This window comes from Agelaius phoeniceus, chromosome Z, assembly GCF_051311805.1.
Source record: "Agelaius phoeniceus isolate bAgePho1 chromosome Z, bAgePho1.hap1, whole genome shotgun sequence".
Taxonomy (NCBI): Eukaryota; Metazoa; Chordata; class Aves; order Passeriformes; family Icteridae; genus Agelaius; species Agelaius phoeniceus.
The window spans coordinates 91,712,088-91,730,872 of NC_135303.1; the positions used below are offsets into that span (position 1 = coordinate 91,712,088).

Genomic DNA, 18,785 nt, shown 5'->3' on the forward strand with positions numbered 1-18,785 from the left:
CTCACACACATGCACACAAGTATGCATTAGGGGAAAATTATTTTTCCTCTTTTGTCCTGTCCAAATACTCATCTTTCACTGAGACTTTTAATCAATACATAGCAATAAAATGATGCTTGAGCAGTCAAGATCCATGTTAAAGAAGAAGTGGGCTTTGCCCTGCTCTAGGCATCTCCAGCAAATCATCACTTGGAAGCATAGCTAAGAGCAGTCCCTAATCTTTCGTCCCTCTTTTGCAAAATACAAAATGATAGAGGGAGGTAAAGCCACAAAGCAAACAGACAATTCCCAGTTTGTGTTTTCTGAAACCCCCCAAATTGTTTTCAAGGTCTGTTGAACTCCAAATTATGGCCCTACACAAGCAGGTGAAAGAAAAATACATTTTGCTTTGTTCCCATCTCCTGCAGAAAGAGGAGCTGGTGAAGTGAGAATGAAGTTTGGGGACAGGTTAATATGATGTTATAAATTGGTAGAACACACTGCATTTTCTCTCACTTAATCTAAGAAAAGTACTGATGTTTCAGATTCCACCAAAATTGAAATAAATCTTATGTAATAAAGACCTTAGCAGAGCACTCGGTTTAAGATTTATACCTGTGGATTAACGCAACCTCTACTATGAAAAATTGTGTGGAAACTCCACTGAAATAAGTCTTATTCTTTGTTTTAAAGGAATCACACAGGGGATTTATTTTATGATTCATGACATACAACAACAATGTGGGCTGCAAGTATTTTAAGAATTGGTTTAAAATTTCCCTTCAATTACAAAAACAAGCTAGACTCAAAACAGAGAGAAGATGTAAGAGCCTCTATGAAGTCAGTGTTGGTGCTGTAGCAAGGAAGAAGGGAAGGGAAGGGCATGGAGCAGCATCAACAGGATAAGCCAGAGCAGGTCTGCCTGTATTTTTTGCCTCTTACAAATTCTCAGCAATAGGAATATACTGTGAATAGGAATTGCTTAATACTGTGGATGTAAATGAGCTCACTCTTTGATGTGCACGGGTTTACTATTTGCATACAGTTGTGCAAACACTTCAGGAAATACTTGGTAAGATCTTTCAAAAAGTTAGCCTGGGTATTCAAAAATCACATTGTCTACAGGAAAGAAATGATTTCTCTGCATGAGGACACAGAAGAAAAAGCGTTATGCTTTTAAGTATTGCAAACTGCAAGAGAATCACAGAATCACAGAACTCTCTGAGGTGGAAGGCACCCATAGGGATCAGAGTCCAGCTCCTGCCCTGCACAGACCCCCAGCAATCCCACCCTGAGCATCCCTGGCAGTGCTGTCCAAAGGCTCCTGGAGCTCTGGCAGCCTCGGGGCCGTGCCCATTCCCTGGGGAGCCTGGGCAGTGCCAGCACCCTCTGGGGAAGAGCCTTTCCCTGATATCCAAACTAAACCTCCCCTTCATGCTGTTTCCTCAAGTCCTGTCTGCCCATGAGAGTGCAGGGATCAATGCCTGCCCCTCCTCTTCCCCTCACGAGGAAACTGGAATCATGGTGCAGTCTCCCCTCAGTCTCCTCTTCTCCAGCTGAGCAGACCCAGTGCCCTCAGCTGCTTCTTACTCAGCTTCCCCTCAAGGCCCATCACCTCCTTATGGCTTTCTTTGGATGCTCTCTTACAGTTCAATGTCTTTTTTTATGCTGTGGCACCCAAAAGTGCCCTCAGCACTTGAGGTGAGGCTGCCCCACCCCAGAGCAGAGCAGCAGAGACAGAGCTGGGTGAGACCAGTGAGGAGCAGAGCAGTGGTGACACATCCTGGTCAGGATTTCCACTCTCACTGTCATTTTGGAAATGACCTCTGGCCCTTCCCCCAGCCTGGAAACTCATCCTTGATGCCAATGGAGGTGAGGAGGAGGGAGGAGCAGGGGCTGACATGGCCTTCCTCTTTCAGTAAAGGGCCAGCTACATTTTGTGACCTCCTATCGGAATAAGATCCCAATATTACCGGATGGAATGTGCCTGGGCTCGTCCGGCCCTTGCTGCTTGACCAAAGGCGGCAGCTGTGGTGTTTCACCTCACAGACACCTTTGGCTGGAACAAGTCCAGGCAAGCAGGAACTCAGGTTTACCTCTAGTGGAAAGGCTTTAGGCGAGGTGAAGAGGAAAAGGAGATGGATCCTGCCGTAGGGTATAACCCAGAGTTTTATTCCAGGGTCACAGATCTCTGAGTCTTGTAACAGCTCCGACAGAATCCCAACCACATGGTCCCACGTCATTTTAAGCCCGGGGAAAGAGGGAGGGGACAGGGTAGGTGTGCCACCAACCAGGTGGGAGGGGGTCAGTCTCAGGGGACAATGACACCTAGACTGGCCAATGACCCCAGGGCTGAGGGGCATCTTTTGAACTGCACCAACCAGACGAGGCCCTTGCTGGAATGTTAAGGTTGACGGACAGCACTTAGCAAGGGGGCAAGGTGGAGGGAGGGGAAGGGAGAGGTTGGCACACCTGAGGGACTGGGAAAGGTGAAACAGGATATTGCTTCACACCGCAACAACCTCCTCTACCTTTTCAAGACTCATCTCAGGTATTATTAAAGCACTTTCTGTTGATGAAATAAATTTGGTGGTTTCACAGGTACAAGAATAGAGAGGACTGAGGGTGTCTATTCCTGACCACTGCATGCTCCCCAATGCTCCCCATGCTTCAATCTTACCTCCACGATGAACTGATTCACTGAGTTCCTTTCAAAATACATCCTTTGCTCTCTCTTGTTGAGGCACAGGGATTTTTGCTGAGTGCAAACCCCATCACTTCCATAAAGAACAATGAAGACATCTGCATCCGTGCCAGCTCCAAAAATATCACTGGTGTACACTGTGATCTCGTAAGGAACAACTGGTTTAGGAAATGATAGAAAACAGAAACAAGCCAAAAGGAGTTAGGAGCCAGCATAGCAATGCCCCTAAGGAAAAAAACCAAAAACTAGTGAAACAAAAAATGAGTTCTGAATCTCAACAGTGAAAGAGAAGAAGGTAGCAATCACTTGTGGTCAGTTAAAATATCAAGCTGGTCAGTCCTATGAGAATACAAAGGAATTTCCTTTCTTATGGAAACTCCTTTTCTTAATAAAGCAAATTGACCTTGATATGAGTTGATGTAATGGGTTTTTAGGTTAATCATATGACACTCAGTATACTTGCCATCCAAAGTTACTAAAACAAGATTTATTTCAACAGCTCAAGAGTTAAGCAAAACATGAATTTGCAAATTTTTGAGCATTTAAGAAGATGGATGAAGTTAAGACAACTGGAGGCAGTGAAAAATATTCGAGATAGTTTTACTGATAAAAAAGTCCTAATATTTCCATTACTAAACACAAGACAAAAATCCATCACAAGGAAGTTAATAATTCCTCTGTTCCATTTTTCACTTGGTACCACCTCCCCTGAAACACTGAGGCAAACAGGTTAAATTGCAACCCAAACTCATGGTGAATGCAGAACAGTAATGTTCAAGACCATAAATACTCCCCTATTCTTTTCCTGTGGTTTCTCCAGAATGTCCCATGACCCCAGAATGTGCTGCCTCCTTTTGTTCTATTCTGTCTTCACAGCTTCCCAGTCCTGAGTCCTGCTGGAGTATGACTCAGACTTGCTCAGGAATAAGGCTGACCCAGGAATATGGGAACAGGGGCTCTGTTCCTGGCTCTGCTATGGGCTTGCTGAATATACCCTCAGTTTTCAAGGTGAGAGGGTGTTCAGCTCACAGAGTAAGAAACATAGGTTTAGATGCCTGCTCATCAGACAAGTGTGTGCATCTCCAGATGTCAGCAACAAAGTCAATAAAGTGAAGAAACACTTAATCAACAAATGAAGGCACTTTCCCTGGGATTAGCTGGATCATTCCCCATATCCATGACCAAATAACCATGATGGCAATTCAGACACTCCACTGCCATGAGCCCATGTGATGTCAGGTGTGCCAAATGTATCCTGTCCCAAACTGTGTCCTGTCCCAAACTCCTTTAAATCCTTTCTGAAATCAAAACTCCAGGTAAGGCCTGAGCATCACTGAACAGCTCTGCAGGGACCTCTCCTGCCTCAGGAAGAGGCTTTCCCTCAGTCCCACTACCCATAAGCACAGCCTTCAACACCAGGATTCTGCCAGGGCCACAATATGCTCCTGGCCATCCCTCTCTCATTCATCCCTAAAAACTTCATCCTTTCCCATCCCTCACTACAACCTTGTCAGGTGCTTGTCATTCTCACCCTCCTACTCTACCACATCTTCAGTAGTTTTTGAACTTTACATTACAGCAGCTTGCACTGTGTTTCAGACTCAGCATCTCTGTTAGGGTAGGGAGAAGTGTCTCAGCACCACCTCCATTACTGTTGGAGTAACTCTGATTATCCATGTAAGACACTAATCATCCATTAAAAGCTCAGGCTCTCTAAGTACAGCTCTCAGGCAGCCACAGATGAAGAAGTGTTCTTCTACAGAGAGTCAGCCTGGAGATACTCAATATTCTTCCTGCCCAACCCAGTGAAATCTGCTCTGCTGTGCTGCAAGTAAACTGGAATAGTTTCTCCAGAATGTAAGAAGAGAGGGGAAAAAAAATCCTGCATACCAAAAATCACACACTATGCATTATGAATTAAAAATTATCCTCTCTGCTGAAGGCTGTAGCACTTGCTCTTGTTGCTTGAATATTAACATCAGCTTAGAACTGAATCAGCAAAGCAGCGCCCTAACAAGGTCACCAACAGCACAACTTTCAGCTGTCAGATGCCCAATTCATTTACATGGCACTTTTAAAGCTGTATCCCCACAGGGATGATTTTAATTGGACTGTGGATGACATGTTTTCATCGTGAAACAATTCTGGCACGAGTCATCATAAAACAAATCAAGCCAGTTTAGTTACCTCTGGCAAACTGAAACCCACAGGTTAATTGCTAGGAAACCAGAATGTAGTAAACAGCACAGTGGGGATGGTTCAAATGGTGAAAAAGCCTAAGCTGACAGTAGGCCTGGTGCAAAATGTTTGCCAGAGAGGCCTGACTGCTTCCAAAGGCTGGATGTGGACTGCTGACAAAAATCAGGATAACATGAACTATGTGCTCAAAGGCACAGCATGCCAGAAGCTCCTACATCATTAAAATATTCAGTATTAATAAATTATATAGTCAACATCTGCATCAAAATATATATTGATTGGGATAACGTGGAAAAAAACAGAAGATAAGCATGTATTGAGTCTCTGGGTTATAGTCACTCCTACAAAAGGTATCACCTCATCTATTAATCAATTTATTTTTTCAGACACAAAGACATGGAATACTGTATCCAGCTCTGGGCTGCCCAGCTTAAAGAGGACATGGAGCTGCTGGAGGGAGTCCAGAGGAGACCATGGAGATGCTCCAAGAGCTTGAGCTCTGGAGCCAGCCTGGCACAGCTGGGGCTGTTGAGCTGCACAAGAGAAGGCTCCAGGGACACCTCAGAGCCCCTGCCAGGGCCTCCAGGGGCTCCAGCAGAGCTGCACAGGGACTGGGGACAAGGCCTGCAGGGACAGCAGCCAGGCAATGGCTCCCACTGCCAGAGGGCAGGCACAGATTTTGGCCTCTTGGGAATTAGGAATTGCTGGCTGGGAGGGTGGGCAGGCCCTGGCCCAGGGTGCCCAGAGCAGCTGTGGCTGCCCCTGGATCCCTGGCAGTGTCCAAGGCCAGGCTGGATGGGGCTTGGAGCAGCCTGGGACAGTGGGAGGTGTCCTGCCCATGGCAAGGGGTGGTGGCACTGGATGAGCTTTAAGATCCCTTTCAATTCTGTGAATTTACTTTTTCTTCCATTGGACTGACAAAAGTGCAGATGGGAGCAAAGGGAATCCTTTCTTCTGCTCCAGAGAGTTTAGATGAAGAAGGTTAGACATGAGAAATAAAAATACCTTGATCAAAGAATAGGTGAAGCACAAAGACATGACAATGGCAGATCCTCAGAGAAGAAATTATTTCAGCTTACAGGCTGCAGGGTACAGGGATCTGAACATGGGAGGGACCTTCAACATTAAAACCTCTGTCTTCATAATAAAAAAGAAGGAGGCAAAACAGCTGATGGCCTTCCTTGTGGTTATTCCTACAACTACTTGTGAAAAAGGAAACTGAGGCAGAGAAAAGGAGTTTGGGCAGCTCTAAATTTTGATATCTAAATAAAGAACTGCAGGCAATAAGGCTTTTGATACCTTCAGTGCATGCACTGGGGATTAGTGGAGAAACAGCCTTGGTGTAAAATATTTTAGCTCTTCTTATGAATGACCAGGGAAGAACCTGTCAGGAAATCAACTCCCAGGTGTCAGACCTCATCCCTCATCATTGTGGCATCCAACCCAATGTAAGGAAAAGGCAGTTCTGACAGTACCCTGACGGAGAGCAAAATTCATCACCCACTTGAAATGAAGCAGATCAGAGAGGGACAAGTCAAATACAGTCCCAGGGCTGAACTCTGCACACTGTCAAAGATGCTTAAGAAAGGGGAGCAATGAGAAGGGAGAGGGCTAAAAAGTAAGGAAAATATTTCATTTATTTCAAGAAAACCATGGTGTCTGATGCTCAGTATTCTGCAAGCAGGAAAAGAAGTTTCAAGAACTAAAGAGTTTGAGTTGCCATAGCAGACTTGAGCTAATACTCAGAAGGAGCTGAGTAGGGGAAATGTTTACCCAAAACATTAATTTGGAGGGGAGTGAAGAGTAAGGAAAAATTGGAGAACACTAAAAAAGGCAGACTGGTGCAACACTTCTAGAAAAGCACCACACTAAAGAAACTCTGGAAGAGGGTCTTTCAGCAAGAGATGAGTGTGCAATGCCGAAGGCACTGGAAGAACTAAGAGTTGGAAGCAAGACCAGAGTGTCTGCTTTGGCACCAGAAATGGCAATATTAGAATGGAGCAAGATCAAAGGGAAACTGGAGACAAGAAAGACAGCTTGGAATGAGCAGAGGACTTGGAGGGGATGGGGAAATAGGAAGAAAAAGACAATCATCCACATCCACATGACTTCTAATGATTCTCTGATTTGGCAAACGCAGTAAATGTTAATCTAGAGCACCCAGTGGAACCTTCTTGTAGTAATTTGAATAGCTGGCATGAGATCTACTTTTAAATTTCCCAAAGCCAGTTCAAGGGAGAGGTGAAACCTATAAAACTGCATGAGATAGTGAGATTTTTATCTTCTGTAATGACGAGTGTATCCTGGGGAAATGGCATTCTGCTCACATGGGATGTACTCTATTGTCTGCAGTTCTGCAGGGAAGATAATTCTCTCAATGGCTCCATCATCCTCGGATTTATCCAGCCAGCGGCCACAGGGAAACTTGAGGCACTGTCCCAGGGATGGGGCATCAATCTCCACCCATTCCAGAAACCAGCCAGTTGAATTACCTGTGGTGCAAAGATAACAGTGAATAACCCACGAAGCCTTTGCAGACAACAGCAAATGAATCACTGCACGCCAGACCTCAGAGAAATAAATCTTTCTGTCTTTTGCCAAAGGGAATGTAGAATATATGGAGTAAAGATCATTGGATGCAATTGCCCAGGATTGAGGTAAAATGATTCACATTTCTATAAGTGTCAGGGTAAAGATGTGCACGTGGAAATGCTAATTACTGCATCACTTTTATCAATTGGCCTCTGTAATAATAAAGAGCAGCTATCAATAAACCTGTCATTTAATGACCCACAGGGGAAGAGATCCATGCATAGCTCCACTGCCTCCCTTGTTTGTAGCAGATACACAGAATTCTGTCTAAATAGCAGCCAAGACTTAATGATCAAAATACCACCAAAAACTTAATAAAGAAGTGAAACAAGCCTAGGGGTCCCATGCAATTAAAAAAAAAAAAAAAAAAGGGTACGGTGGTACCTGTGAAATCTCTCTAAAGATGTGGCTGTAGAAATATAAAGACTCTTGCAGAGGGAGAGGATGCAAAGCTATCTGCAAGTTGGCACCACTGAGCTCCTAATGTCACATGGGAATGGAATCAGCAGCAAAGATAGTAGCAGCAGCAGCCAAAGTGACAGCAAGGATCTGTCACCAAAAGGTAAATTACGTTTGGGGTCTTGAAGGCAGGTTATTTTATACAGCAACACACCCTGTGCACTAGAAACACTGCATTACAGAGCAGATTATCTTACCTTTATTGTCATGGCCTATCTTGATTTTTTTCAGGTCTCCAATGTCCACAGACTCCACTGTAAACTCATCTACCTTCCCACGCTCAAATTTGTTCTTGTTAAACTTTGAGGCCTTTAGGCTGACTATCCCTGTTGTGGCGATGCAAAAGGACATTGTTCAGCATGTGAAACAAATCCTCTGGGAATGTCAACAGTGGGACGAGAGAAGGGGCTAAAATGCAAAAATTGGCTTTTCATCTCAAGATCTGAGCTTTGTCCCTCCCTCTGAGCCCAAGTCTGTATCAATACCCAAAATATACAGAATTCCTCCCTTGAATGATCCTCTGGCAGTGCAACAGGGATGATGTTGTCGTGCTGTGCTCACAGCTAAAGAAATCAGTGCTACCCATCAGCTCCCTGTCACTCTCACAGGCATCCAAGCCACTGCACACACAGCTCAGCTGCTTCCAAGAGGATTAACTCATCAGCTGATTAAATACTTCTGGGCCACTCAAAGAGGCAGAGGAGGGTTGGGTTTCAGGAGCATGCTGATTCATTGCTGAGGAAAGCAAATCATCCAGTGCATTCACTGCTCAATAATGTAGTCCCAGTCAACTGTGCTGTTTCTATAATTGAAATTAAAACCTTTAGACCAGCAGCTGGTGCAAATCAGCATCGCAAAGCTTGGCAGTGATTTACAGCAGCTGGTGCTGTGCTCCAAGTTACCACGACGTGTGCACCGACTGCGAGAACACAAAGTCACACTAAAAGGAGTGAGAAAGGGGTATTGGGGAAATGAAAAGAAACCATGACCTGTCTTTTCAGGTGTCAGACACGGAGCTGCTTTCCTTTTCCATCATTTGAAGCCATACCTGTATCGTCTTTACTTCCATAGAGTATGATGAAAACGTTGGCATCTGTCCCGGCATTTTTCTTGTCTCCCGTTTTCACTTTCACTGAGTATGTTGTGGATTTAGCTGCCAGATAAAACATCTTAATTTAAGAGTGTAATGTCCGACCAGGAGTTAACTCTACTCTTCCTTGCTTAAATGTGTGCTTGGTTTGAGTTTTGTTTTGACTGATCACAGCCATGCTCTAATCTCTAATTCCTGTCCTATGCTCTGGTAGCCCTTGAGCTGGGTTGTCTGGTTCCAGAATCTTCTACTGCTCCAGTCACTCAGCACATTGCCTGCATATCTACAGATAAGAAATGTGCTCAAGCCTTCCCATTTGCTTCCTGGGAACCTCTAACCCTCCTCAAAACTGCCTCTGATTGCAATATTTCTTTAAAAAAATCCACCTACCCCCCCTTTATTTCATTGGCACCAGATAATACATGTGCATATAACACATACCAGAAAGTGTGTGCACTGACATATACAGTTCATATTCACAAACACACCTTTCAGAACAGCATCAGTAGGGATGTTTCTACACCATCATCTAGAAAGTGCAGTAAACTCATAAAAAATCTCATGGAAAAGTCTAATATAATCTTCACTCAGGTGATGTAACCTCAGGATTTCCAAAATTGAATACTTCCTCCCTAGCTGGGCATATCTTTCCAAAAGAAATAAGTTAAAATGTTGGGCACTCAGCACCTTGCCGAGTGTGTCCCAGTGACCCAGGAGTGTGTCACTGCTCTGTGGTTACCACGCAAATTTATATACAAATGAGGCAAAGTTGTTTTGGAGGACAACAGACACAAGCAACAAGATGGAAAGTGAGACAAATTCAGGTCCCTTCTCTTTCTCTGGGTGTGTTTTCTCTCTGCTCAGTTTCATGTTGGAACATTTAACCATTACAGTCCATGATGTGAAATTAATGAGATTTATTCATTAGATACTAGCAACCAATATGCATTTCAGTTCAAAAACAAAGACTGAACCTATTACCCATCTTTTTAGCTTTGTCACTTAGGGTCCAATCTTGCAAGATGATTAAATCAACTAAAAATGAGGAGGGTCCACTCCTCACAGTCTGACACACACTTGACACTTCATTCATGCCTGAAAATTTCCTTTTTTCAGAAAGCAAAATTACTCCCAGCACAGTGAGTAACTGCTACTGCTCACTGCTAATGCCCTCAGCAGCACTAACAACCTGATTCCTTTCCAACCCCAACTGGAAGAAATTCAAGGCCAACATATAACATTCCACCTTTCTGTTCCAGGCCCAAAGTTGCAGGAGACTGGCCCTCATTTTCTGAATCTTTCTTCACAAATGCTTCATCCACTGGGACCAGCTCCCTGGCAATCTGACCATCATCTTCCTCCACTGCCAACCACCGCTGGCATGGAAAGTAATACCTACAAAATGACAGCAGCACACAGTGCTTACACAGGACTTCACAGGCTTTAATAACATAAACAAGCACAGATCAGAGGCTACTTGAAGGAAAAAACAAAAAAACCCAACAAGATTACTCAAGGCTGAGCAATACATCTGTTTTCATCCTTGAGATCTGGTCTTGTGGGAGCTAAATCCATAAATAGGTTAGGGAGCACATACTGCTAAGTGCTGTTTCTGGGCTGCCAGCCCCACATAGATGATTCATTTTAATTTCACTCCCAGAAAGAGTTCAGTAACTTGAAGGACCTCCAGACTCCTGGGCATTTTATGTTTATGAAGACTGAACCCATCTTGTCCTTAAGAGTGGTCCCACCCATCAGAGCATTGTGCAACTTTTAAGCGTCTGATTTCCAGCAAGTTCCAGCTCGAAGGCAAGCCTAGATTTCAGGTTTTGAACAGCCCATTCTTTGCTCATCCAGCTGTCTGTGGAAATCATGAGAGTTTGCTTAGATCAGAATTTGCTTTTGGCCCAGATCTTTGCATTAAGTAGAAAGGGCAAATAAAACTCAGACTTCCAAAGTGAGGCCTAGAAGGGAAAAGCTTGAGTGCAGCCTCTGCTCCAGGAGGGAGAGATTAGCCCATCCCATGAGGAGAAACAGAAAAAAGCTGGGGCTGCCTTCCAAACACTGCTGGTTCCAAAATTACAGAGGTGCTGGGACAGCAAACCTCCCCATGGGTACCCCAGAATGGCCCCACGCTCTGTGTCATGGCACAGGGACCACAAGGCTCCCAAATGATGGCCATTCTCTGAGGAGCTCCAACAATGCCCTCCTGCATCTCCTCTGCCTCCCCACGGCTCTGCAGGCCCCTGTGAACACAGCCCCTTTCCTGACCCCATGAAAAGGGCACAACAGGCTCCTCACGTGGTGCTCTCTTTGAGGTCAATAATCTCCACCCTCTCCAGGAACCAGCTGGGCCTGGAACCAGAGTTATCGTGGCGGATCCGCAGCTTCTTCAGTTCGCCCAGGTCAATGGCTTTGATGGTGAACACATCTACCTGCACAGGAGGCAAGAGGCAAATGGCTGTGTTTCCAAGAAAGAAGGAAAGAAATAGCCAAGGGTAATCATCTTTTTTGCCATTAAAACATAGCTATTTGTAAGTTCTTTTTGTACTCTTTGTGTGGGTGTACAAAAATAACTACAGAGCACTGAGGTCTCCCACTAACACTGATGTTTGGCTCCTACAAGGCAGTAACAGCCCTGGAGCTGCTCCCCCCTTCACTCCTCTCTTTGCCTCATCCTAGTTCCAGCTTCCTGTAAGTTTAACTCCTCTCTGCTAAATATCGTTCCTTTCAGGCTTAGTATTTTCCCACAGATTGAATCTGGAACCGGACAAAAACCATGTTGACTCCGTGGAAATTCTCCTGCTTACCTCTGTGTAGAGTCCTCCAATATTCACAGTTGGAAGGGATCCACAAGGATCACTGAGTCCAACTCCTGGCTCTGCATGGGACAGCCCCAAAATACAGCCCATATGCTTTATTTCAAATATTTCAGAATTTCTTCATTTTGTCATTTACCACAACCAAGAGGATCATTTATTAACTGTGTTAGTGTGACAGGATGGCCCTTGTTATCATAACAGTTTAAACATCTTAATGTGATTAATATGTTGGTAGACTTCGTGTTTGTACTCCCCAGAGTAAAGAGCATTACATTTGCAGGTTGGAGCTCTTCCCACTGAATGAAGAACCATGTGCAGGTTGCAGTTTCAACAGTGCCAAGCTCATAAATCACAGCTAACATCTTATTTAACAACCTTAGGGCTCTTTTTTTTTTTTTTGCGGTTGCAAGTTTTCCACAGCTGCTTTTTGTTTCTGTAATTTTTTGTTCTTCAGGATTATTCCTTAAAAAACTCCTGGCTATAACAGCAGATTTTTGTTAATTGTTTATAAACTTTTTATAACAAATACTCAACATACAAGAGACGGTCTTTAATTGGATTGGATTATAATGTAATTACAGCACACTGTGTAATATTGCTTTTATTCCCTGGCTGGTTGGGTAGAACATTTAGAATAGCTTTTGCATCTAAATATCTACATGTTTGAACTTCCCCAAAAATACTCTCCAACATTAATTTAAAGTTTGTAAGTTTTAAGTATTCCTGAGAGGAAGCATTATTACCAGAATGCTTACAGGAAGCAGATGCAGAAAGTGGCTCCAATATAGAATTGGTGTTTGGCTTATTATTCAAATGAATCTCCCCTGAAAGCCTTTTGAGGCATTTTGCTTTATATAATATATTTCAGAAATAAAAAATTTTTGAAAGAAGTGAGAAGAAAGTGTATTGAGCGGCCAGCACATCAGCCGAGAGAGCCCTGCCAGGCTCATTCTCGCTTGAGTGAGTGGAGTTCATGCATTACCTGTCCTTTCTCAAACTTGTTGAGGTTATTTGACCTTTTCAGCTGGCGCTCACCCGTGTCTCCTCTTTCCATGCCATAGATGCTCAGGAAGACATTAGCATCTGTTCCAGCCCCCCACACAGTCCCAGTGAGGACGTGGACTTCATACGTATTTTCTGCAAGTAAAATATCAAAGGCAGGTCAGAAGGACCCCTGAAGTGGCCATATTTCATCAAATCCGTGGCTCACCACAGAAGTGTGTAACCCCTGAAATGCCAGCACAGAAAGAGTTTACCTGGAGTTTGTTGGCATCTATATTAAAACATGAGCAGCTCTGCCTTCCTCCAGCCCCTCTCTTTGGCCATAGCAACAGTTACCTCTTGCTAAACTCTCAGCTGCAGTGGGACCCTCTGGGACTCTTGATCCAAGTGCCCCAGATGACCTTTGATGAATCCTATGGAAGTCCTTTAGGATATCCCAATTTCAGGCTGTCTCCTCCGTGCTCTCCCTTAGTTTACCCACCATCCTCTTCCTCCCTAGCTTGGCCCACCACAGATCCAGTGCATGCCTGGGGCAACGGGGTGGTTTTGGAGGATAAATGGTCCTGCCAAGTGTGGTTATCACCCTTCGTGCAGAGGCTGGGTGCACACATCCACACCCACACTCACTCCCACACACCCACACACACACACATTCCCTGTGGTATTTACCCTCCAGGTCAGATTCTCCATCAGGCACCAGCTCCACCACGAGCTCCTTGTCCCCTTCGTCCTTAGCCAGCCAGCGGTGTGCCACAAACGTATAGACATCCATTCCTTCTTCCTCCTTGTTCTCCTCCTCTTCCTTCTCATCAGACTTCTTCTTCTTCTTTGTGCTTTCATCCGAGCCCTTTGTTTTGGTGGCCAGGCGCTTCAGCGTGACGCTCTCCAGGAACCAGCCATCCCCAATGCCTGTCCCGTCGTGGCCTATCCGGATCTTGTAAATCTTGCCAACATCTGCAGCCTCTCTCTGCCACCCAGGGAAAGTCAGCACCCAGAGGGATAGAAGACAGTCTTAATTTCATAAAGCGCATTCTTAAAAAGGAGAAGCACGGCCTCCGTCACACAAAATATGTAAGCAAGGTAAGAACAATATCCTAATGCAAGTTTACATTTTCCTTCCTGCTTTACTATTTCATACTTCCCATCACCAAATCTCATCTGAATGGATTAAGTGAAGACATTCAGAGCAGCCATGGTGAGGAGAGGAGCTAAATCCATATTTATTGGGCTCCCTACTTCCTCATTGCTCTCCTCACCTGTATTGTCTCTGTGTTGTTGCTAAAGATGAATATATGATAATACCGCACCAGGTTTTTACAGATTCTCAGCACATGAGGCATTTTGAAAATTAATAATAAGGTGCCTTTCATACTCAGCACAGGATATGAACCCAGCAAGAAGCAATAATGGTGTAGTGAAAAGGCAGTTAACTCATAACACAATCTCTGACACAGACTGTGGGTTTGGAGTGCCCTTCTCCCTCCTTCTCATCTGCAAAATTAGAGAAGTATTTTCTCACTTTTCTGGTGAGCAGAGAGGATACAATCACTGGTGGTTACAGTGCTTCAGTGGCAGAAGGCTGATCAGTAAGAAGATTTACATCCCTCTAGTCAGCACAGCAGACACAAAACCTTCTTGGTTTAGATTATCTGTCTGGATTACTACCTAATGAAGTTGGATAGAAGATTTTACTCCACACAATCCTTCAACAACCCATGACTTGTTTCTGATGATCGCTTATGCTGTTATGCAGTGTTTATGTTATAAAACTTGCAAACATTTGCTTCAGGCTGAAATCTGGCACTTGGCATGTAAGGTTTTAGTCTAGAAACGTTTTGTAGATTAAAACAAAATCAATTGCACACAAGATGCTTATCAGAAAACTGAAATTGATCCCGCTGTCCTGACATAAAGAATGTATCTTTCCTTACACGGATTTACTCTTAGATTTACTGTAATCATCCTGCATGCCTTGCCCATGACTGATGGCATTTCCTATTATCACGTAGCTCACAGAATCTTATTTTTGCCTGTGTCTTTTTGTAAACATTCATATAGTGAAAGAGATAGACGATCTAGTTATTAATGCTCTGGAGCTTCTGCCTTGTGTGCTTATAAAAAAATCACAGAAATGGGCATAATTTTCAAATCTGGCAATAAATATCAGAGAGAGGATATAAGCAAAGCTATGTAAACAGAACACTGTACATATGGCTTTATTATAAATCTTATATTGGCTAATAGCTCTTACTCATAAATTTTAGAAAGCTTATTTCCTTTAAAATCAGAGAAACCTAATCTTAAAACTATAGAGAATTTTTAAAAAGCAAACATTTATAAGGTACTAGTCATTTCAAATCCCCAAAAACTCATTAAAAATAGATAAACATCAGTAACTCCATTCGGTAAAGCAAGAAAATGAGGCAGGAGGAGGTGAACAGATCTCAAAAATACACAGTACAAAACTGGTGAAGCTGTGGATAAAGGCACCTCCATTTGGCCACTGACAGCAGGAAGCATATCCCAGTCTTGATGATTCAGGGGAGCTTCAGCAATTAGCTGCAAGCTTAACTGTGCTGAGATGGATACAGCCTCTGTGGGGCTGCAAATTCTCAGCAATACCTAGGCACTGCTGTGCCAAGTCTTGTGCTGTGAGCACATGTGGCAGATGTGCCTTAAATCCTGCTCCCACCTGCACTCTCTGCTTCACTGTCCAGATGTTGGTCTCTCCTTCCCCACAGAAGGATGTGGCTCTGACAGAACACCCTGTCTTTGCTCTGATCCCACATCAGGGCAGGTGCTAGGACCATTTGTGTCCTGCAAACCGTGGTTCCTCTGGGCAGAAACCCCAAGCTAACAAGGCAGAAGAGAACATTGGTCCCAAAGGAGAGGGTCCTGACCATGTTGTGATCCACACTTGCTGGGCAGCCTCATCAACCCAGGATTATCTTGCTGGATTATCCAACACCTGGCTCACTCCCTAGAGTTTTGTTGGAGGTCCCTCACCCCTCTGAACACTCCCTTTGCTGCTGGGCTGCTCGGAAAGAGGTGTGGGCTCTGCAGTATAAACCTGAATTTTTAAAAAGCTCTGAATTCTGACCATCCTGATACCTGGAGGACTGAGCTGTGTACATTGAATGTCGGGGCTGTGCAGTGCCTGCCTGCCTGTACAGTGTTACAGGCACTGTAAAATCCATTAGGCATTCACACATTCTCAGGAATTACAGCTGCAAACCTCTGCAGGGCTGACATCTGTACCCATAGTTAATGGTGTGTGTGACCACAGGCAAGCCTGGGATTCTTTCTATTCTCATACAAAGAGTGTTTTCTTTTTCCCCCAGCTACACAATGAGAATTGGCAATAGCACGTGGCCAGGCTCAAAGTTTGAAGTCTTTTGAGATCCTTTTGAAAGTAAATATAAACAAATGGTGCTATTAGATCATAAATTTCAATGACCTTTGCTAGCAGCCCCTCAGAAGATGTAAGTCCCTTGACAAAACACAAAACCCCATAAAGAAATGCCTTCCAAAAAAGCCTTCCAAAATTATGGATAGAGGACAGTAGATACTGCCAGACCTGCAATTTTCTTGAAAAGTCTTTTTTTTTTTTTTTTTTTATATTTGGGCAGTTACTCTATTGATGTCTCAACTTTGGCTGATAATTTCTTTCCCGTTTTAGAAGTGGCAGTGACAGCCTCCATCATACCTTGAAGATATCTGTGGCTCCCCTTTCAAAGTTGTTGGATCTGTTTTCCAAGATGATCAATTCCGTTTTGCCAGTCTCACCATAAATCTGCATGAAGACTTTGGCGTTGGTGCCTGCGGCTCGCACGTCTCCAGTGACTACAGACACCTCATAGTTTATCACTGGTCCAAAAATAAAGCAATTAAATCAGCAGAGAAACTCAGATAACAACATTCCTGGGGGCTCAGGCTCGAAATTAAATTACCTTGTCTTAACAAATGTCCACGTAGCCGACCATTTGCTCTTATCCAAACTAAATGTGAGATAACAGAACTCTTCACTGAGGACTAACCTAATAGTTTTCCTTTTACAAGTGTTAGCCAGTGTCAGGGGGGTGCAAAACAGGGCCTTAAAAGGGAATTTTGTTTCAGGACTAACTATAGAGTGGTTGAATGGTCTCCTTAATACAGTGCAAGGGAGGGAGTTACAGAGAGCAGGGGAAAACCACAGCATTCTTTCTTAGGACCCAACAGCAAATTTTAACTGTGGTCTTAAAAGAAAATGGGTCTACTGATAAAGTCAAGTGGCCAGTAGGGATTTGGCACTTAGTTATCAAACAGCTTCTCCTTTCCAGGAAACAGGGTAATAAAGACAGGGTGGGATATGTGCTGGTGCATAAAGAGAAAAAAGGACTGGGGCAGATAAATGTAGAAAAAAGAAGAACCCACTGATATTGCAGTGAAGAAGCACATTGTCTTGTGCTGTGTTGTGCTGCCCAGGGTGTAAATTTTTCATATGGTCTCAGGAAATGGAGATGAAAATCTCTGTAATGTTTTTCCAACTCTTTCAGAAAACATGAGGAGAATATTTTAATTTTCTCACAAATATAAGCCCACAGGAACGGTGATTTTTTGGTTTTAATGTCTAAGACAGTGGTGACCTTGCCCTGAAGGATGGGAGCAATGCACATTTAGCCCTAGCTTCAAAGCAGCACGTGTTCTCTTACATTTCTCAATAGGCAATATCTCACTTGGGTAGACCTCCACCTCCACCCTGCCATCGGCCTCATCCTTGTCAAGCCACCGGTTGCAGGGGAACATGTACTGCCTTCCCTGGACTGGAACTGTGATCTGGACACTGGCCAGGAACCAGCCGGACCGCAGACCCACGTTATCGTGCCCAATCAGAATTCGGTTGATCTTGGGAAAAAGCAAACAAAAACCCAGAGGGCAGGGAAAAACCCAACACAACGGAATTTGCTTAATGTTAAACAGTCTCCTTACCCTGGCACGGTGCTCTTCCACCGTGTTTGTGTAAATAGTTTATATATGTATTTCACTGCAGACTTAAAACACTCCTTGCATGCCAGCATACACAATACACTGGTGTAAAATCTATGTAAAATGTGTCTCTTAATTCCCAGTGTGAATGTCAAAGGCTCTTTCATCACCTTCAATATGGAGTATTATTTTGCTCCTGAATTCAGGCACTTGCACAAAGTATAGAGCCACCTGCAATTGATTCTTACCTTTCCAATATCCATCATATCTAGAGTAAACTCATCCACTCGACCACGTTCAAAATAATTGCCTAGATCATTATCAGAGACTAAGAGAAACTCTTTGCTGGAGTCTGCTTTTTCACCGTAGAGTTTGATGAAAACCCTGGAATCTGAGCTGGCACCAGGGATATCTCCTGTCTTCACACTGATGTGATAACTGACATCTGGAGAGAAAGATTGATGCACAAAACACAGACAGGTGAGTGGCACTGCCAGTGCCCAGCCAGGCAATTGGCTTCTAACAGCTGACAGGGGAGGAAGGCTCCAGATACAGACACAGAAAGGACCTTGCCCTCCATTCATGCATCCAGAATCTTAGGGCCACGCTGGAGAAGCTGTCACACCTTGGAGTTACTCACCAAAAAAAGAAGAGATCCAGTAGGTACACTGGTAAGCATAAAACATTCTGTATGCCTCCCTCCCACTGTTTGATGATTACCCAAGGCATAGAAATGCACTTAGGCAAATGGGATTATTTCACCATTTTTATACTTAACAATTTAATTCAATAACTTTGACCTTCTTTTTATTTATTTTTTTTTAAACACAACAACCTGCACTGTGCAAGCACCATTTTCTAAGGAAAATTGTAGGATTGGAGCCCTGGTTCTCCAGAAAAGGGCAATATAATATTTTTGGTGATTTTCTTCAGAGAATGCCGTTATTTGATGGCATTAACTCTACTAAAACAG

General features: G+C 43.8%; 1 protein-coding gene across 1 annotated transcript in view; it reads right to left on the reverse strand.

Moving 5' to 3' along the window:
* Window positions 1–18,785, reverse strand: part of LOXHD1 (lipoxygenase homology PLAT domains 1) — a 97,114-nt gene that overhangs the window by 62,125 nt on the left and 16,204 nt on the right. Inside the window, exons 6-16 of the mRNA XM_077171695.1 lie at window positions 18,061–18,257; window positions 17,539–17,731; window positions 16,554–16,714; window positions 13,517–13,814; window positions 12,828–12,982; window positions 11,325–11,458; window positions 10,270–10,418; window positions 8,982–9,086; window positions 8,131–8,259; window positions 7,210–7,374; window positions 2,660–2,841 (exon numbers count right to left, since the gene is read on the reverse strand). Of these exons, the coding sequence (XP_077027810.1) occupies window positions 2,660–2,841; window positions 7,210–7,374; window positions 8,131–8,259; window positions 8,982–9,086; window positions 10,270–10,418; window positions 11,325–11,458; window positions 12,828–12,982; window positions 13,517–13,814; window positions 16,554–16,714; window positions 17,539–17,731; window positions 18,061–18,257 (1,868 nt within the window). The remainder of the gene's footprint in view (window positions 1–2,659; window positions 2,842–7,209; window positions 7,375–8,130; window positions 8,260–8,981; window positions 9,087–10,269; window positions 10,419–11,324; window positions 11,459–12,827; window positions 12,983–13,516; window positions 13,815–16,553; window positions 16,715–17,538; window positions 17,732–18,060; window positions 18,258–18,785) is intronic.